The sequence below is a fragment of the Crotalus tigris genome, unplaced genomic scaffold, assembly GCF_016545835.1.
Source record: "Crotalus tigris isolate CLP2741 ecotype Arizona unplaced genomic scaffold, ASM1654583v1 scf7180000018040.1558517, whole genome shotgun sequence".
NCBI classification, from domain to species: Eukaryota; Metazoa; Chordata; class Lepidosauria; order Squamata; family Viperidae; genus Crotalus; species Crotalus tigris.
The window spans coordinates 472,907-494,913 of NW_024096790.1; the positions used below are offsets into that span (position 1 = coordinate 472,907).

At 37.2% G+C, this 22,007-nt stretch overlaps 2 protein-coding genes across 4 annotated transcripts in view; one reads left to right on the plus strand and one right to left on the minus strand.

Moving 5' to 3' along the window:
• The window catches only part of RPS6KA5 (ribosomal protein S6 kinase A5), a 42,388-nt gene extending 25,873 nt beyond the window's left edge, over positions 1 to 16,515 (minus strand). The window contains exons 1-6 of one of the 2 annotated variants that reach the window (XM_039346941.1): positions 16,070 to 16,515; positions 7,389 to 7,460; positions 4,459 to 4,677; positions 1,446 to 1,561; positions 792 to 899; positions 374 to 457 (exon numbers count right to left, since the gene is read on the minus strand). In XM_039346941.1, the coding sequence (XP_039202875.1) occupies positions 374 to 457; positions 792 to 899; positions 1,446 to 1,561; positions 4,459 to 4,677; positions 7,389 to 7,460; positions 16,070 to 16,145 (675 nt within the window). In that variant the 5' untranslated portion in view covers positions 16,146 to 16,515. The remainder of the gene's footprint in view (positions 1 to 373; positions 458 to 791; positions 900 to 1,445; positions 1,562 to 4,458; positions 4,678 to 7,388; positions 7,461 to 16,069) is intronic. The other variant, XM_039346939.1, reaches the window with a different exon arrangement.
• A 120-nt stretch (positions 16,516 to 16,635) lies between these two features.
• The window catches only part of DGLUCY (D-glutamate cyclase), a 29,140-nt gene continuing 23,768 nt past the window's right edge, over positions 16,636 to 22,007 (plus strand). The window contains exons 1-2 of one of the 2 annotated variants that reach the window (XM_039346943.1): positions 16,636 to 16,744; positions 19,742 to 19,870. The gene's annotated coding sequence lies outside the window, so the exon portion shown is untranslated. Of the gene's footprint in view, positions 16,813 to 19,741; positions 19,871 to 22,007 lie in introns of both variants that reach the window. The other variant, XM_039346944.1, reaches the window with a different exon arrangement.

The window sequence follows — 22,007 nt, forward strand, 5'->3', positions numbered from 1 at the left end:
AGAATTTTATATAATTTTATATATTTTGAAATACTTGCTTTATTCATTATTTTAAGTATCTTGCAATTAAAAATATATTTGAAACATACAGAAAGTATATTTCATCTACCAGAAAATAGGTTGTAATTTAATCTTTATTGTTTTTTTGTTTTGTGTTGATACACAGCAACTGTCTAGACTAGTCTCTGCAGTTTTCTTGTCAAGATTTCAGAAGAGAGTTTCTATTTTCTACTTCTTCAGGCTGAGCAAGAATGGCTAGCCCAATGCCATCCAGGTGATTTGACCTAAATTAAAACTAGAACTCACAGCCTCCTGATCTTAACTGCTACACCAAATTGGCTCTCAAGTATATTCATTATCATCAATAACCTACTTTATCATGTCCTGTATCTCCTCCTCTGACAATATCTGGTGCCATATATTCTATGGTTCCACAAAAAGAATAAGCTCTTTCATTCTGAAAAAAAAATATTATAGCCAATGTAGTCACTGATACCATAATCACAGGGAAAAAACAACAAGGATAAAACTTATTATTAGGATTTACATCATTCTATTTAATTGTCCTCTTAAACATGTTTGGCTCTCTATAATATCTTTTAGACTAATATATTAAAAAGGTTTATTTTAAAACATCTCTCTCTCTCTCTCTCTCGACAAATTATCCCACAGGGTAAATCTGATCCCTCCACCTCATCTCAATAGAAAAAAGAAGAGTTTCACTGAGAAAAAAAATCAATACATGAATTTTCTGGCTTATTTAGAGAGTCACTTAATATGTAGATACTTACTTCATCATTAACAAACTCCTTACTCAGTCCAAAGTCTGTCAAAACTACATGTCCATCTGAATCAAGAAGAATATTTTCAAGTTTTATGTCACGATAAATAATTCCCAACTGGAAAAAATTAAAATAATTGTACACTACTGAGCAGAGTCTATTAAAATATTCTCACATGTTGGCATTTAACCATATATTTCAAATATACACCATGTTAAATAGAAAAAATGCCCATGTTAACGATATAAAATGAAGATAATATTTTTAATTTTTTTGCTTGATTACTAGCATTAAAAAGGTTGTTATGGTTCTATGGTCCAAAACAGTGTAGAATTATGAAAAATATGTCAGTAATAATTTTAAGTGGAAGTATTGTGCACTGAGCTTGCACAATAAATGTACCTGAAAATAAAGCATGGGTAGACGGATAACAATCATATCACTTCTGGGGAAGTGTCAACTGAAGGGTTTGTGACTAAATCATGATTTATGGTAACCATGTCATGTAAATACATTCCACAAACTATCATATACAGTAGTGAATGTTAAATACAGATTTTTGTGTCTCCAAAGTGAAAATACCATCATACAATTAACTTTAATTTCACTTACATTTTTCCTTTCAATAAATTTATTTCAAAAAAGTTGAAAATATTGTCTGACCTTGTGTAGGTGTTCCAGTGCTAAAACAATCTCCCCAATATATATCTGTACCTCATCTTCATTAAATCTCTCTCTTTGTGAAAGATGGGTAAAAAGTTCTCCTCCATTTATGTAATCTAAGATACAGGAAACCAAGTTATTTACTAGGGATCTGCAAAATTTCTGAATTGATTCAAAAAATACATTTCATACCTTGTAGTAGCAAATGTTACATATACTGGTGGTTACTTTTTTTTTGCTTTCATCAGTAGCCACAATTACTTCCTTTGGAAAATTTATGGATTTTCACATGAATATAATAAATGTCTCAATTATAGGCTGACTTTTTAACCTATTTATTTATATTTCCTATTTCTAAACCACCTATCTCCCTCAGAGTTGATCTTTTTTCAAATAATTGAATTTTTTTTAAAAAAAATCTCTCAACATAGTTACAGTTATCTCTAGAAAATATAACAATTAAAAGAGTTTTTTAAAAAAAAAAACACTGGAACTGTAGTTTACACCAGGCTAAAATTAGGTTCACTAGTCTGTGCTTACGGTAGTTAGCAGATTCTGCCAGGATGAATATTTCATGAATCAATTTGTTGTGCAAAGTCAAGAAATTATAAAGAAATAAAGGAAAGAGACCATACAGGTAGTCTTTCACTTACAAACATTGATTTAGTGACTGTTTGAGGTTACAGAAGCACTGAAAAATGTGACTTCGCAGCATCCCCATGGTCACGTGATGAAAATTCAAACGCTTGGCAACTTGTTCATATTTATGACAGTTTCAGTGTCCCAGGGTTACATGATCTCCTTTTGTGACTTTCTGACAAGCAAAGTCAATGGGGAATCCAGATTCACTTAACACCCATGCTACTAACTTAACAACTGCAGCAATTCATTTAAACAGTTATAAAATGGGGCAAAACTAACTTAACAATTGTCTCACTTAGCAACAAAAATTTTGGGCTCAGTTGTGATCGTAAGTTGAGGACTACAGAACTGCAAAACTCCCATAGATAGTAGCAAAAAGAGATAGATTAAATCTAATAGAAGGCAGTGGACTGAATCAGGGAAATTTGCCCAGAACATTGTAGCTTGGATGTGATATTGAATGTCTACACTAGAAAGATTTTAAAGTAGCCAAGTTGGTAAGTGGGGATCTGAGGGGAGATGATATAAACAAGCACTTATGGCTATGTTGTGTATGATATGGGGAGAATATCTCAAGTCTAATGACTGAACAAAAATAGAAAAGGAACACTTTATGGCTCCTGAGAAGGGCAGATTCTTGTGACTCTCTTACTGTAGAGCAGAAAGTAAATACTATATGGCCTCCTCCTCTTCCCCACTCTCAATGGCCACATCCTGTCTCATCATTAAGGAGACTGATCTGGAGGTCTACCTTAAAACCTTGCCTTATACCCCTGCATGATTCAGTTAACCATGGACAAAGAAAACAATAACAGTGTTACAGAATTGCGGGTGATTTCGCATTGGAAATTAAATGAAAGAAATATTAAAACTTCAATTTACTGGACTTCAATGCAATGAGCATTCATACAACATTTTTGCTATGATTAACTTACTGTACATGATTTGATGCTATCATACTAATGATACAAAAGCTTACAAATCTGTTTGATTCAATGAACATTCTTGAATATAGGTAGTAATTGACTTACAACCATTCATTCAGTGTCCATTCAAAGTTACAATGATGCTGAAAAATACCCTTACATTTATGACTATCACAGCATTCCTGCAGTTACATGATCTAAATTTGGGCGCTTGTATTTATGACTGTTGCAGAAACCTGGGGTCACATAATTGCCATTTGTGACCTTCTCGGGGGGGGGGTCTTTCAAGAAGAAAACTCAATGGGGGAAGCCGGATTCGCTTAATGGCTGTGGATTCACTTAACGACCATGACAAAAAGATCATAAAATCGGGTATGACTTACTTAATGAACACATTGCTTAGCAGTCCAAATTATGGTCATAAATCGAGTACTACCTGTAATAAGACATCTCTCCCCAAATTAATCTACTAAAATAAAGTTCTTTTCTTTTTTTTCTTTTTTCTTTTCTTTTTTTTATTATTGTTAACTTTCTTATTAATAACCCTGTACTCTACTCTGGGAAGCGAGGGGGGGGAGGGTTGAGGGTGGGTGAGTGGGTGAGTGGGTGGGTAATGATAATATAGTCATGGTAAATGCTTGGGCATTTCCCCTATGCTGCGTTCATGTGTGTGAGAGGGATGAGAGGGGAGGAAGGAGTAGGGAGGAAGTAGGATGGTTAGAGGAGAAGGGGAGGGGAAGAGAGTAGGAGGGGAGGAGAGAAAGAGGAGGGAAGTGGGGAAGGATTAGAGAGGGTGGACGCAGCCTGGGGGGAATGGGCAGGCGGTACCAATGGTTAGGAATTTATTTTAATTGAATTGTATTTTGTATGAATAAATGGAAAATAAAAAAATTTTAATACAAAAAAAAGACATCTCTCCCCAAGTTAATCTACTAAAATAAAGTTGTTTATTTTAAGATGTGTAGCACTATTACCCAACTCAGTTGAGAAGTTATGAATGCTCCTGCCAATTGACAATTTATTCAATAAATGTATTTTAACATAATCAGCTATATTTTGTTTCATTCAAGTACTGGGCTTTTTGGTGATAAATAATTATTGCACAAATAATTAACACAATCAATGGCAGATTGGATGGATGGTTCTCAAAGGGAAAAATATGCATAAATGTATTCTTTGATTCTCCTAGACCAGGGGTAGGCAACCTTGGCTCTTTTATGACTCGTGGACTTCAACTCCCAGAATTCCTGAGCCAAGGTTGCCTACCCGTCCTAGACCTATGTAGTAGATGCATAATTCTTTATGGTAACTGTTCTGCTGTGTGTATCTGAATCACAAACCATTACAAGGGAAGGAGGGAGGAGCTAATTTTTTAACTGGAACAGCAAATGAAAATAGACCTTATTTTTTCCTTCCTTCAATGGTTCTTTCCTTTTTACACTTACCTAAGATGAGATGAAGTTTTGTATCTGTCTGGAAAGCGTAATGCAAAGTGACCAAAAATGGAGACTGTCGAATGTGTTCTAGTACTTGTCGTTCAGTCTTTGTATGTTCAGTTGTTTTGGATTTTTGAATTATTGTTGCCTTTTTTAATACCTTCATTGCATACAATTTGCCAGCATCATGACCACTGTTTTTCCTCACCAGAAATACCTTTCCATAAGCTAAAACCAAAAATATCACACAGGTGTAAAATAGTAATAGCCAACCCCCCATCATAATTCCACCTCCACAGCACAGAGAGCTCAAATCAAGCTACTGTACTTTCAAAATAACGAACTTAACAACATAAATCTTTAAACCCAATGTCATTTGTTTATCTTCTTGATTTGATTAACACATAAAATATTATTTTAAGAAAGCTATGCCCCCAAAGAAATGTAAAATCCTAATCTTTAGCAAGAGTCTAAGGAGAAGAAAGCTATCAGAGTTAAAATGGAGCAACTGAAAAACAAGAAAATAAGCATACTAATAGGCTTACAAAGGTAATAAAAATAAATCTCAAAACAGTATCAATTGTACAGATAAAATCAACCTACTTGATTTGGATTTCATAATTATTCTTTTTATTTAATACAATCAAATCCATCTTTAAAAGTAAATATTACTAGACCAATGTCTTGCTTATATTTCAAGGAACCTGAGAACCTAATGACAAATTTAGTCATATAAAAAAACTAGCTACCATTGAAAAGCCATTAAGATAAGCACCAAGAAAACAGGGAAGTCCTCAGTAACTAGTAACTTTCGGGAAGCAACAGAAAGCATCTTGGCCAACACAATTGTGTTCAGTTACTAACTTGATAAGAATATGACCAATTTGAAAGACCTACTTATTGCTGTGAATTAGGGAATAATCTGATATTTCACTAATATATATTTTCTAGATAGTTCTATCCTTTAGAATTGTAATTACATCATATCCATTCAGGTTTCAGGCAAGTGGACTTTACTTTTCCATAGGTGCCAATGCAAATATGTACAGATTCCACCAAGCAATAGCATTTACATCATTGCTAGATGCTAGACTTGCTGGCCCCTCCCACCATTAGCTCCACTAGTCTTATACTAGTGGAGTTAATGGTGGGGGTGGGAAGGCATGCAGCCAATGGAAAACCTGTCCTTCGTACAGGATTGTGTGTGTGTGTGCTTCCTTACAAACATTTCCCCTCTTCACAAGAGCATTTTTACAAAGGGGAAAAGTGTGTGTGTGCGCACGCATACACACACACACACATGCATCCTTGCACACATTTCCCCTCTACACAAAAATGCTTTTGTGAAGGGAGGAAGCATGAATCCTTGCACACTTTTCCCCTCTCCACAAAAGTGCTTTTGCGAAGGGGAGAAGTCTAGCATCTAGCAACAATGAAAGGGAAACAACTTTGCCAACATTCAAGAAAAAGATGACCACTTTTCTGCCACTTGGCCTAGCTTGTTCTCTTTTCCTATCTCCACATCTTGAGCTCTGTAGATCTTCAAAAGGTAAGTGAGCAATCAGTGATAGGATGGGGAGCAACATGTGAAACCCTGTGGGCTAAAAAGGCAGACCCAGTGTCTGTGAGGACCTGGTAGAGCAGGATCAGAGGGAAATAGGCAGGGGGCATGTTGCTGTGTTTTTGTGGTCGGTCGTAAGGGTGAACCATTGCTACTGTGCTTCAGCATACATAGGTTCAGGACCAGGTCCTGAACTTGGAGGATGTCGTAACTTTGAACTGTTGTTAAGTGAACTGTCATAACTCGAGGACTACCAGTAATGTTTCCTTCCAGAATTTTTAGCAATTAAATATAATTTAACATGTATATATATTACTTTTTTACATGTTATTTATTAATGTCAGTCCCCTCACAGAATTCACCTTCAGGAGGAATCAGGCCTTGGGAACTGATGGGAACCAGAATCTTGGACTTAGCATTGCAAGCACAGAAGATTTAGAATTTTAACTCAAGTACCAAAGTCACAAATCCCAATCAGGATTTTGGATTATTTAAATCTGCAAGAGGAATGGCAACAGATCAAACCAGAAGGCTGAGAAGCAAAGAAGCACAAGACTGCAGGAAAACACTTCTTCAGAATAGTTCAGTCACTGTTGCTCCTGATTAGACCAAGTATGAATTGAACAACTGTACTCCAACCGCATTATGGCAGAGACTTAAAATATGGAATATAAAACTAAGTATATGGAAATGATCCAGTGCTGAAAACAACAATTATAGTCATCTGTTTCTATTACCAGTTGCCTAGAATGTTTTTCGTGACTCTTTGAATTGAATCAGTCTTTGCAGTCTTGACTTTGCAGCTATTTCAGCCTTTCCAAAATGGGATTGGGTTGCCTGAAATGTCTTGGAAGTTAAGTGTTGGAATTGGAGTGGGGAGACCCAGTACCTCTAACCAGGGGTCCCCAACCCCCGATCCGTGGACCAGTACCAGGCTGTAGCATGCCAGCAACCGGTCCACCCAAACAAAGCCCCATCCGTGGGATGCAGGCAGCACACAAACCCACGCACTCTCCAGTCTGTGGAAAATCCTTTCTCCACAGAACCGGTCCCTGGTGCCCAAAAGATTGGGAACCTCTGCTCTAACCAACCTTCATTTATGGAAGCTCATTCGGTGATAGAAAACTAGGAGGAGGGAGCAAAATTTACCCTGCCATGAGTTCCTAACTGAAAGGAAGAATGCAATCTAATAAATAATAAAGAAATTCTACTTATTTCCTTGCCTGATCGTTTTAGTTGGGAAGAAACTTTGATCTATTGATACCTCTAACTACCTACCCCAGCCACTCAAAATATTTATCTCTAAAATAGAATTTTATTTGGTGAATGTTTTAAGAAGTACATTCATGCTTTATTAGCAGTATAAAATAATGCATACCTCCTGTCCCAAGAATTTTCAGGAGTTCAAAGTTCTCAATGCCCACCTTCTCTGTGTGGCCTGTTAAGTTTGCTAACAAAAAAAATATCCAATGTCAATATTACATACACTAACAAGCAAACATATAGTAATATAAATTACATGGTATCCATGATTAAGATTCCTCCGTTATTCATATAATACTTATAGCATAGCTGTCACTAAAGTGTTGTTGTATTCAGGTTTCCATGTATATAACAAAGTGAATATAATTTTATTTAAAGTGCATAGAATAGAATTCTTATGGGCCAAGTGTGAGTTGGCTACACAAGGAATTTGTCTCCTGTGCATAAGCTTTCAGTGTATATACAAGTAATAATAATAATCATGATCATAAACAACATGAAAATACATTCATCATAAATCGTAAAATACAACACTTCATCATAAATCATAAGATGCAACATTTAATGATAGTCATAGAGTACTAGCTAAGCAAACAACATAAATCATACTAGGATACTAAAAAACAATATAAATTGTAAGAGAGAAGCAACAAAGTTATAGTCATAAGAAGATAAGGATAGGTAATAGGAAAGATGAGGAGTATCACAGTAATACAGCTTTATTAAGCAGTTTGACAGTGCTGTAGGAATTAATTGTTAAGCAGAGTGATGGCCTGGGGGGAAAAACTGTCCTTATGTCTAGTTGTTCTAGTGTGCAATTCCCTATAGCATACCTCAAACTGCCGGCCCACGGGCCAGATGCATCATGCTGAAACCATGCCCACCCCATTGTTGGCAATGGAAAAAAGTCGCAACACGTCGCAATACGTCACGTGATGTTGCAAGTTTGACATTGTGAAGGGTCTGTAGATATTTTCACAACTCTCTTTCTTGCTCGTGCAGTATAGAGGTCCTCAATGGAAGGCAGGCAGGTAGCAATTTTTTATTCTGCAGTTCTTAACTATTCTTTGAAGTCTATGTCTGTCTCCTTTGATTGCAGTTCTAAACAGACAGTTATAGAGGTGTAAATGACAGGCTCAATAATTCCTTTGATGGTAGAGGACAGGAAGACCTGGAGGAACGTTGTCCATGGGATCGCGATGGGTCGGACACGACTTCGCAATTAACAACAACAAAAGAACTGTATCAGCAGCTCCTTGGGCAGTCTGAGCTTTCTGAGTTGGTTCAGGAAGAACATTCTTTGTTGTGCTTTGTTGATGTTAGGCTTCCATTTGAAATCTTGAAATATTATAGAACTTAGAAACTTGAAGGTTTCTATTGTTGATACTGTGTTGTCTAGCATTGTAAAAGGTGATAGTATATTAGGGTTTCTCCTAAAATCTACTATCATTTCTGTAGTTTTAAGCGTGTTCAATTCAAGATTGTTCTGGCCGCACTACAATGCTAGTTGCTCAACCTACTTCTTGTATGCCAATTCAGTTTTCTCTAATAAGGCCAAACACTGTTGTAGCATCTGCAAACTTCAATACTTTAACAGAGGGATCTTTTGAGATGTAGTCATTGGTATATAGAGACAAGTGGAGGAGAGGAGGGGAGACCCTGTGCTAATTGTACAGGTATCTGATGTGATTTTACCTAGCTTCACTTGCTGCTTCCTGTCTGTTAGAAAGCTTATGATCCACTTACAGGTATGGTCAGGCTCGGCTAGCTGATTTAGTTTAGTGAAAAGAATATCTGGAATGATGGTATTGAATGCCGAGCTGAAATCTACAAAAAGGACCCTTGCATAGGTCTTTGGAGATTCAAGATGTGGTAGGATATAGTGCAGAGCCGTATTAACAACATTATCTGCTGATCTATTTGCTCGGTAGACAAACTGCAAGGGGTCTAAAAGTGGATCCATGATAGTTTTCAGGTGGGCCAGCACTAATCTTTCAAAGGTTTTCATAACTACAGATGTCAGAGTAACCTGTCTGTAGTCATTCAGTTTTATGATGGAGGGGTTCTTCGGCACTGGGATAATAGTAGAACCTTTGAAGCAAGAAGGAACATAGCACATCTCTAGTGATTTATTAAAGATGCAGGTGAAGATGGGGGCCAATGGATCAGCAGAAGCTTTCAAGCAAGGAGTTATCTTGTCTGTGCCTGCTGCTTTTCCAGGCTTTTGTCTGTGAAATAGACCATGCACATTATTTTCTGTGATCCCCAGAGGTGGGGGACCCAAGGAGATGGGGTCAGTTGTAGGAGGTATGGCTGTTGTGGTGTATCTGAGATGGAGATGGTGGAGATAGGTGACAGTGGTTTCCTCTCAAACTTACAGTAAAACACATTCAGGTCATTTGTCAGTTGTCAATTTCCTTTAGCATGGAGAGGTTTGCTATAATCAGTGATATTTTTGAGAGTTTTCCACATATTTGCTGGTTCTTTTGTTGACAACTGATTTCTTAGCTTTTCAGAGTAGCTTCTTTTTGCTGCTCTGATCTCCCTTGTTAATACATTTCTGGCCTGATTGTATAACTTTCTATTTTTTTTTCCTGTAGGCTTCCTCTTTGGCACGACGTAGTTGCTTGAGTTTAGCTGTGAACCAAGCTTATTGTTACTGTACATTTGCAAGTTCCTGGTTGGCACACATGGGTCTTCACAAAAATTAACACATGATGTTACAGTTCATCCAAGTCTGCAAAGGTATCTTCAAAAACTTTCCAGTCAATGTAGCTATAGCTTTGCCTCCTCAGTCCAAGACTTCACTGATTTAATTGTTGGTTATAGATTTTTATAATGAGAAAATGAAAAATTATTCCATCTCAACTAATCATTTCAAAAGTGGTGTATGAATGTTATAACATTAGTTAAGGTATAACAATAAAAATAGCTGCTGCACATGTCCTCTTATTGGTAAACTTCCCCAAAATTGTAATTTTATGGAATTTATTTACTTACTTATTTACTTATTTATTTATTTATTTATTTTATTTCATTTCTATGCTGTGCATCTCATTGATACAATGACTCTGGGCAGTTTAACAATATAATGAAAAGTAAAAAGTACTAAAAACAAATTAGAAAAATTGCATAAAAAGTTAAAAACCGAGATGATGGTTAGCCTAGGGGTAAAATCTTTTTTACCTGGTCAACCATCCCCAACATAGCAGAAAAGTAGAGAAGTAAAAAAAAAATATGTCAGGACAGCCTATGTGAACAATACAGTATGTTATGTACCATCACTGCTACGATACTGAAGAATTGCTTACAGGCCCAGATTCCCTGATCTCTTTTCAAGTATAGCTTCCTAAGCATCTTCACCATGGAAATATGCATCTGACGGGCAGAATAAATTAGAAGGAGATGTTCTCTCAAATACCCTGTACTATTAGACAAAGCTAGTGTTCAGGAACCTATTGGCATCCAGTGAAGACACCAAAAGACAACTATTATATAAGGATAATTTCTCTCATCCACTAACATCTTGGCAACTGCAATTTGTATGTACAATTTCCACATCATTTCAAATATAGCTTCATTTAGACCAGTAGTCTAACTGCAAGTCAGAATAATGAGTCACTGTTGCCAGGATTCAGTTCATAAATTCTGAATAATTTACAATTATATATCACAATATTTTTAGTAATTGGATCAATCACCTTTCTGCATGTAGCAAAATTCCATGTAGGTTTATGTACATACATCATTTGAAGTCAATACATTAAGCCTCTACTAAATTGAAACAGCTAATATTGGTCTATCTGAAGAGCATTGTCTATTCAAAAAGATTCTCATATATGTTATGAAATAAATATTTTTTAAATCAACTTCCATTTAATTTTCAGTGCAATGTATATGGTACAATTATGGTACAATATTATGCTTATCATTTTATGCAGATCAATATGATTTTAAAAAATCCAAATAATAAAGATACAATTGAGTTTTGTTATGCACTGAATAATGCATTTGTTCTATCTACCATAACTATACAAGTTGTTCATCAATAAGCTTGGGTATTTTTGTGGATTTTGATGTTAAAGAAACTATTTTAATGCTGAATTTAATAACAGCAGCAAGACTATTGGTGGGTCAGTATTGGAAAAAAGATTCTCTGCCTTCTTTAGAAGAATGGGTATTCAAGGTTTCTAACTTAGCAGAAATGGCTAAAATTTCTGCTTACTCAAAGGACCATTCACAAAAGAGATATGTTTCTGTATGGAGAAGATGGATAGAATATATTCAGAAGAAGTATGGAACAACAAAGTTTCATTTACTTTATGAATAATGGATTTTTATTAATTATGAATTGAAGTTTGCAGAGAGTTAAGGGTTATTATGATTCCGGTTATTGTATAAGTAGTAAATTTAAGTTGACTATGTTTGGTTTTCTTTTTTTTTTTCTTTTCTTTTTTTTTGTAACCCTGTACTGAGCTCTGGGAAGTCGGGGGGGGGGGGGAAAGGGGGTGGGGGGAGGGGGGAGGGGAGAGTATGGATAGTATGTTCAATAGTTCAGATTTTGGTGATAGAGGATTGCTCGGCCATTTTCCCCCAGACCGCATCCGATTGAGAAGAAGAGGAGAGGGATAAGTAAGTAGAAAGATGGAGGAGAGAGGGAGGGGAGGGGAGGAGGAGGTAGAAGGAAGGGGGAAGTGAAGAGATGAGAGGGGGATGCGGTCTGGGGGGAAATGGGTGAGCAATGTCGGAATTTGTGTGTTGTATTTTAACTTTTTATGTATCTGAATTTTTTTCTTATGATTGTAATGAAAATAAAATAATAAATTTTTTTTTAAAAAAAAAAAAATAAGCTATTATGAGCTACTTGGAAAACCTGCTATATCGGATCATAAAAACAAATACTATAAATTATATTTAACATTTCATCTTTTTGTACATCACAAAGAAACAGAAAATTGAGAACAAAATATTTCAATATTGTATATAAAAATACTGAATATACATTCTGTAATCTACAACATACTTTAGCTACTAAAATGAGCAACATTTATAAAATGAAGGCATCTACATCATATATTCATTTAATTGGAACTTAGATAATATGTTAACCATAATTAATAAAACTCATGCAGATAGAAATAGCTTTGAAGAACTTCTAAAGAGAAACATGAATCTGGAAATGATAAAATTATTCTATTTCAAAAGTGATACATCGCATGTGCTGTATGTGTTGCTTTGCTTTTGAAGATTCTTGACAGCCCTACTAGATGTGTTTATAGCTTTCTTCAACTTGATTTCAAATATCCTTTGGAGACAAGATGATTTAACCGATTAACATACTTTTTTATTTCAACAGTCACAAAAATCCTCTAATAAAACAACTTTTATAGAAAACTAATTTTTAAAATGATGTAACAAATTGCACATCAGTTTTCCTTGATGTGTCATATATTACCTCTACTTCTAAAGAAGTATGAGATACCAGTTAGCTTCCATGTGTAATTTAAGGTGGTGCTTGTCACTTTTTAAGTACTGATAGTTCCAGACTTGGATGTCTGTGGAACCACTTTCTCTCAATAACATCTGCTTGCCCAATAAGATCAAGAAGTGTAGGCTTACTCCAGGTCATACTCCAAGAGACCACCATGAGGAAAGGACCTTGAAACATGCATTTTCAGTTGCAATTCCACTATCTTGAAGAACATGCTATCAGACATCAAAATGGCCCCTTCCCTCCTGTCCTTAAGCTATAAAATTGTACACACTTGGATTTGTATTTGAATCTAATTATTTTACTTCAGCTGACTCATTCCTGAAGTAATTATTCTTTATTATTGCACTTTATAAAATTCTTATAGACATTAAAAAAGAAATTAAAATGGCAGAATTATTAGGAAAATGGAACAGCTGCCCTACAAGGAAAGACTACAGCATCTTTGAACTTTATCAAAGAATAAAGAATAGTAAGGGGAGGCATGATAGAGATATACAAATTTATGCATGGCATAAATAATGGGAATGGATGGAAGAATATATTCCACTGAAACTAAATGTAGACAGATTCAGAACTAGCAGAATAAATGTTTACATAGCACACACGCTTTAGATTCCACACCAATTGTTGTGGTAGTAATAGCATATTTGTATAATTTTAAAAGGGGATTGGATATGCTCATAAATGATCAGGCTATTAATGACTATAAATATTGGCTTTTTACTACCTTCTAAATCATGGGAAACATGCCTCATTTATTCACTGCTGAGAAGTAAAAGCAGAAGAGTGCCAGTACCCTCTAGTCAGGCTTGTGAGCTTGTAATTGTATTCAGGTGGACTCTGTGGGATTTTTATAAGAGGGGTCTTTCTTTTATTTTTAAAGAACGAGAATTAAAAGCATATACAAAAAGTCACTTAATACAGGTGGGAATTTAAATAAAGGAAATAATTAATTGCATAGCATACTATAAATCATTCTTTTTACCAGAATTATAATATGCAAATAATATGCAAAATGACCAAGGTGATAAATAATAAATACAGCAATTTGTTTTGAGCAATACAAGAACCAAAAAAATCTAGAAATACACTGTTTTTTTGGTAATTAGTTTGATTAAAATAATTACAAAAATTATAGTTAAAACAATGTAGTCGCATTGCCTCCTATAAATGTTATCCTAACAATGTAGGGGGAATTAATATGTTGTCAACTTTCCAATGCATTGATTTTATTTTCTCCTCACAGTTACTTTCTCCTCAGTTTCATCATCTAAATCATTTTTTCTCATCCACCAAAGCCATAGTTTCCTTGGAATTACAATAATAATCTGCCAAAACCAGTACCTACCATAATTGAGCCCATGCTGATCTTTTGGCTCTTCTTACCGGTTCTTACTGATTCTCCTAGGCTAAACTAGAGATCCTGTCAAATTCTCTATGGTATATTCAAATGCCCTGAATATTATAACAAATAGAGACCCTAAGATACAGAGATAAAAAATATAAAAAAATTTATCGAAGTAATACTATTTTAAAAAGTACTTTCAGTGATAAGAGTTAAAAAGTATTCTTATACCAACCTGTATAAAAGGTATACTTTATATACAGAATGTTTTCAAAAGTATTGTTTTAAGAGACACTGTTTATAGGCATGTTTACTTTTGTGCATAATTACTGTTTTTTCAAATAATATATTAAATGTTTATATTTATATATAAATATTTATATTTTAAACAATTATATATTACAAATATAAGATTTCATTTTAAAGAATATAAAATTATTTCAAGACAATAATTATTTGGATTTTATTTAGGGCAGTTTATTAAGATTGTTGTTGAAATTGTATTATTGTTGCAGGTTCACTTGAAACTTTTGTGACAACTAATTCTTAACTATTTCAATCTTTCCCTATCAATGCAATATGATAACAAGTTCTCATGACCAGCTGCTATCCTCGTAGGTTAACAAAATATATTATCCCCAGTTGTGGCTGAGGAGAGGCAGAGAGTATTTTGAAGATCCTGACTGGTTATTAAATAGCCAGAGGGATATCTTTCCCATTTTTCATCAGGACTATACAAATGACTACAATACTGTAAAAGAGCCACATAAACAGATCTCCCCAAAAGGTGAAAGGATCATACTAAAATTTATATTACATCCCCTTTTCTTTTCTTAAGCAGATAAAAGCTATTTTGTTCAGAATGAAAAGGAAGAACGCTGAGCTTGGTAGGTAATTCTAGTATTAATTTAAATGACAAGTTAGAGAAAGTCATGAGGAGTTGACTGGGAAATTAATATTCTGGGAAGTTTTTTAAAAGATTGTATTATACCATTGGCAGCTAACATGATTCTTGTCAATATGTTTGTATTTTAAATACTTCAGTACAGGTAAAAGATTCCCTCAGGTTGATCCCAATTTCTGATGACTTTATAAATGTGTCCATGTTATTTTATTATCAACAATATCCACTAGCTATATGTAACTGCTAAACTTTTGTTGTTTGGAAATATAGCATTGTGAGCAACTGTCCAAAATATGGATTTTTGCTAGAATTAGCTGAGTAAAACAGTACATGTAGCACTTTTGTATTTTACTGTATCAGTCTCCAGAAATTATGCAACTGACATTAGCCAGGAATTTATTAAAACATGAACTCTGGCCAAAATGCGGAACCATTATTGGTTCTTGCATAAGTTTTGTTTTTAGTGCATCAGCCCCCTCCAGACATGTGCAAGTGGAGAATCTGGTGGTTTCCTTGGCTGGAAAACGGATGTTCTTAGCAGTTTTCTAAATAACTTTTGTTCAGAATGTAAATAGTAATATAATGGAGAGTCCGTTTAAGTTTTTTCCTCTTATTTCATCAGTCCCTTTAGTTACATCTATTTGGTGGGCTGGTTTCACAAGATGCCATCCGGATATTAAAGTGTTCACGTTACAAAGTCATGTATTTCTCTACTGACTTAGTCTTTCCCTAACCTTGCTCCGTTCGTTCTCCTCCGAGTCCTCTGGGCCCAGTCGCCGCCCCTTCCCTGGGTTGCCAGCCCGAACACCGCCCTCCTGGCCGGCTGCCCCACAACATCCCGCTCCCTTTACTCCCGAGGCGCTGCTCTCTTCTAGCCTTTGTTTCTCTCTCGGCGCCGCGTTCCGTGCCGTCCACACTTTTCTACGCTGACCATCCTTCCCTTTCGGGGTGTCCCTTTTCTCGGGGGACTCCTCCGGCGCTTCCCGCCCCTTCGCATCTGCCCTCTCCCCCCGGCAGCCTCCCCACATCTTTAGCTTAGACGGACAGACTCACCGTTCTTCAGCTCATGCCTGACGGTGAGCAGCGACTGCTCCCCTTCTTCCTCAGAGGACCCGGCGGGTCTCTCCATCTCTTCAAAGGCCCCCCTCCCTGGAGGGCCAACCCGGGGGGCGGGGGCGAATGAGTAAAGAGACTCTGGGTTAGTGCCGCCCCACGCGAAGGGGGGGGGGTGTTATTCCTTAGAAAAGTACTCCATGACTTGGTGGTGGTGGAGGGTTCCCGTCTGTTAAAACAAACAAACAAACAAATAAATAAGGGGCGCCTACATCTGACAAGAGCGAATTTAACTGCCGCTCATCGCACTAAGCAGGCCCTCCGGATCGATCCCCCCATTCCCACAGGAGGGAGGGAGGGACTAGCACTCCAAAGAAAAGGCGGGGGGTAAAAGAACCTGGAACAGTCAAGAAATTCAATCTGCACCCCCATCTACTAAAGCAATGAAAGAGAGGGAGTCGAACTGAGTGTTCATTGGCCTGAGAGATTACACTCCAAGCTGGGGATTGGTCAAAAACTGTAACAAATACACCCCCTTCAATCCAATCATCTCCTAAGAGACACGGGTCCTCATTGGTTTAGCGTCTACACCAATCGCGGGCGCTGACCCCCCTCTCTTTCTCTTTCTCCTCCCCCCCCCAATCTTCATCCAATTTCGATCTGTCCTACCAGCGAGTAAGTATTTTACCTCCTGAGTATAAAAAAGGCAGGTAATCGGTTGCGTGGGCAGGAAGATTAGCGTGGTGAGTGAGTTAAAGTCCTTGACATTTTGACGATTGCAAGGTCCCTTGGAAATATTGCACATACTGTGATCCTTACGCTCTCCAAAAACCACCCTTTATTCACGGGCTGTAAAAAATAAAAATGAACCACATTAAAAGGAAGGACAGGAATGTTTACTCTATAGAAAATAGCTCCATTAAGGTCAATTCAGGATACTCATGAACCACTAATCAACTGCTGGATGAATTTTGAAAGGCAAGGAAACGAGCCAAATAGAAACGACATTGCTGACATATCTTTCGTTGATTTAGAATTTATTTCTTGTGTTCAAGTGTCTCACTACAGAATAGACCTAGGAGCTGTCATTCCATCCTAAGCAAATGGTGTAGGGGGATGGAAACCCTGCTTTAGCTTAAGCAACTTGGTGGAGAGAGCAAATCTTTTATTTGGGAGTAGGACAAGCGTCCAATTTCTGAGTTTAACTCAGACTGATAGCACATTTCTGATAACGGATAATTAGACTTGTGATTTATTTCCCAAAGTTGCTCAGTTTGAGCAATGAACTAATAAAAGCAAGACAGAATCACTATCTATTTGCAATATTAGCTGATGTATGTATGTATGTATGTATGTATGTATGTATGTATGTAGGTCTTTGGTTATTCAGGTTTTCTCCTGCGTAAAATTGGAAGTGTCTTGGCGACATTTCGAGGAAGTCCCATTCGTCATCTTCAGGCTGGTGTTTTCAGCTTCGTGCTTCAAGGAGCAATGTGTGGTCTTAGCTGTTTCTTCCTTTTAACTGCCAGTGGGGGTATGAACTGATTGGGTGGGAGCTTGGCTGTGTTCTGATTGTGTGGAGGTGTGTTCTGATTGGTTAGGGGCTTGGCTGTGCTCTGATTGGCTGGGGGGGTTGGCTGTGCTCTGATTGGCTGGGGGAGTGTTCTGTTTGGGTGGGGGCTTTGTTGTGCTCAGGTTAGTTTGAGTTGCAGGGGGTTTAAGATGGTGGGTTGCCTTGCTATTTTTTGGCTTCGCGTTCGTGGTCTGCCTCATCTTGATGGAGGGTGTCAGTTTGCTTCATGTATGGATTTGAGGGTTTTAATGTGGCTAATGATGCAGCTGTGGTCTGGCTTCTGGTTTGTGGTCGTGCCTCATCATCGGTGTGGCTTTGGGTTTGCTTTTTGCGTGGATGTGTGGTGGTGACATCCTGTGTGGTTTTTGTGAGTGTGGGTCTGGTGTCATTTTTTGTGTTAGGGAGTTGTTTGTCAATAAGGGCGGGTTTCCAAATGGCTGGTAGGCGGGACGTATCATCTGGTTTGTTCATGCTGTGTGGGCGTTTTTCTATCTTGATGGCTTCTCTGATTATTCTGTTATTAAAATACCAAATTAAAATACCAAAACTATTTTGGCAATAGTTCTGGTATTTTTAAAGTCAATTTCATGTCCTGTGGCTTTAAGGTGTTGGACCAGAGAAGATGTTGGTTCCTCTTTTTTGACTGAGTTCTTATGTTCTTCAATGCATGCATTTATTCTTCTGTTGGTTTGTCCGATGTATGTGTTGGGACAAGCGGTGCATGGGATTTCATATACTCCTTGATTTTCTAACTCAATTTTATCTTTGGGGTTTCTTAGGATGGTGGATATTTTTCTGTTTGTGCAGAATGCTGTCTTGATGTTGTGTTTATGGAGGATCTTACTGATTCTGTCTGTGGTGCCTTTTATGTATGGGAGGACGGCTTTGCCGTTTTCTTGTTCTCTGTCTTGGATCAGAGCACAGCCAAGCCCCTAACCAATGAACACACCTCCACCCAATAAGAACACAGCCAAGCTCCCACCCAATCAGTTCATACCCCCACTGGCAGTTAAAAGGAAGAAACAGCTAAGACCACACATTGCTCCTCGAAGCACGAAGCTGAAAACACCAGCCTGAAGATGACGAATGGGACTTCGTCGAAACGTCGCCAAGACACTTCCAATTTTACGTGGGAAAAAACCCGAATAACCAAAGACCTACATACAAACACCCATGAAAGCCTCAGAATATATATATATATATGTTAAGAAACTATCACTTTTATGTAATGTGGGGAAATATTCTAGTTTTTTATAAGTTGTTAACTATTCTAGAAATAATATTCTCATAAAAGAAGAAATTAATATTCATACAGAATATGAAGTTGGGAATTGATCTCTGAAAAGCCAAAGTGAGGGTAAACATGAAACAGTTCATAAGCAAACTGAATAAGTGCAATTAAATTCAATATATGAGAGTACTTCTGCTGTGTATAAGAGATATATAGAATGTATTTTAATAATAAATTCAAAACTACTTTGCACTGCACCTTATCTCATCCGGAAGTTTAGACGAAATCTGACAATTAATTTTTCAGAAAAAGTTAAATGTTTTTTCTTGCTTTTGATATCCTGTTGACTGGCAAGCTTGATCTCTGATAACTCACAGTGCACAGATGTTGGTTTCATTACAAGTAGTCCTCAACTTACAACCACAATTTGGACCAGCATTTTGGTTGCTAAGCAAAGTGAATGTTAAGTGAGTTCCTCCTGATATTCTGACATTTTTTGCCATGATTGTTAAGTAAATCATGGCCATTGTTAAATGAATCATATGACCATTAAGTAAATCTGGCTTCCCCTATTGACTTTCCTTGCCAGAAACCAGCTGGCAAAGTCACAAATTGGCGATCATGTGATTCCCCCTCAGGATGCTGCATAAATATATCTAGTTATCAAGTACCCAAATTTTGATCATGTGACCATAGGGATGCTACAAGTCATAATTACAAGAATTAGTCATAAGTCACTTTTTTCACTGCCATTATAACTTTGGTCACTAAATTAATGGTATGTAAGTCGAGGACTATCTGTATATGTCATTGGCTTCTGACTCTAGAGGCTATTTTGTACAGTTACTACTGTTCTTATATTATGCAGGTTGTTCTCAGCTTACAATCCTGGGTAGTCCTAGTTACTATCATAAACCTGAAATGCACAGGTTAGGTGAGAGGCACTATGATCCAACCATTCCCGGTTGGCTCCCTCCCAGGCTAGTGCCTCAGTAAGGTAAGAAACTGTTTGCTCTTCACTTCCTCCAACCTACCTGTCTTTACCCATCCCTGCACTTTGGGCCACCCTGCACAGGGGCATTACTTGGTGGTAACTGCAGCCCAGAGCCTTCAGCAGTCTTACCTGACTGCCACTGCCCCCAGGCCTCTACTTGTAGCTAGCAACATTTACTGAAGAGTGACTCCTCAGGCACTTTACTACAGCCAGACACCAAGCTCAATGCTCCAGCTGTCTACCACCTTGCAATGTGTAGTTGCTGCCAAGCCCAGCAATTTTACTATCTTCCTCTCACTGCTGACAAGGCACGTCCAGGCTGTTTTTACAAGGCAGCTGTTGGCTAGGCCAAGCCTTATTCCTGAGACCACTTGCCCCATTCTCCAAATCAAACACATCATTCTCCAAATAGGCCACCCTATTCTCACAGTGCTCCAGAAATCTTTCAGAAAGCTTCTGAGGTCTTCTGAAACATTGTGAGCACAGGACAGCTGATCCTCTCCAAATAGCTTAACCTGTTCTCGCAACGCTTCAGAAGATCTCAGATGCTTTCTAAAGGGTTTCAGAAGCATGAGAATGGGGTACACTATTTGGAGAATAGTATGAGCAGATTTGGAAAGAAGGCCTGGCATAGCCAGAAGTTGCTTTGCATAAGGTCAGGCTGGCACTACCTCAGCAGCAATGGAAGAAAGTTGGCAAAGGTCAACTGGACATGGTAGGGCTATGGAGCACGGGTCAATAGCAACTGGGGCTTGTGCTGTGGAGTTGGGGCTAATTCTGGCAAAAGTCCATATTTCGGACAGTTGCTCACAATGCTATATTTCCAAACAACAAACGTTTAGCAGTTACATATAGCTAGTGGATATTGTTGACAATAAATTAACATGGACACATTTATAAAGTCATCAGAAATTGGGATCTTTACCTGTACTGAAGCATTTAAAATACAAACATATTGACAAGAATCATGTTAGCTGCCAATGGTATAATACAATCTTTTTAAAAACTTCCCAGAATATTAATTTCCCAGTCAACTCCTCATGACTTTCTCTAACTTGTCATTTAAATTAATACTAGAATTACCTACCAAGCTCAGTGTTCTTCCTTTTCATACAGAACCAAATAGCTTTTATCTGCTTAAGAAAAGAAAAGGGGATGTAATGTAAATTTTAGTATACTCCTTTCCCCTTTTGGGGAGATCTGTGCTGTGGAATTGGGGCAGCTGGCCACAATGTGCTGAGACAGAAGTAGAGGCCTGGGGGCTGTGGTAGCTGGCTGAAACTTTTGAAAACTCCAGAACTCTATTTGAGGCCCAGCCCCACTGTTGCCACCCAAGAGTGCCTCTGTGCACAGGCAAAAGGACATTGATGGCATGAAGCCACAGCATCCTGAGAAGCACCAACAGCTTCATTGTTTTTATGCATAATATGGTACCCCACAAATATTAGCCATTGGTACAAACATTAGTACTATCTCAGCTCCTAAAATACAGCTATGTTTATATTTAGTTTCCTTGCTTCTAGTGATAGAATATTAGGATAGTGATAGAACATTTAGTATTCCACAAATGAGTTTGTGTTGTTGTTCTTATTATTGTCTCAGCAGGACATAAAGGTTTTAAACCTTTTAGGAAAATAATTTTGTTTATTAGGTAAATTAGTAAAAATACAAAGTATTCTTAAACTGATATGCAAAAAAAATAACCCTTCCAAAATCAACATCAAAACTTCAGTGATTTCTCTTCATAGCACAAGTACAAATCCATTTTGGAGCATCCCATAAGACCTCCCAAAGACAGGAGATAGAGATGGAAGTATTAAAAATTGTTTTTGTGCTAAAACATGACCACTGGATTTAACCTATATATTAACATATTTCAGAGTAAAAGCAGCCTAGGTACATAGACAGATAGGTTGAACATGCTTTAAAATTATTTGAAAGAAGTATTTTGAAGCTTGCATGTAGATGGCAGATCTGCTGTTCATTAAAGCAACCCAACCTTCTTTAAAAACACATAAAAATGGAAAAAAATAACTACTGAAAATAGTCATTTCAGGTCAGAACAGTCAATGGAATCTGTAACTTAAAGTGATTATTTTGTGAACTACAGTCTGAAAAGTCTGAATGTCTGTGACATTCT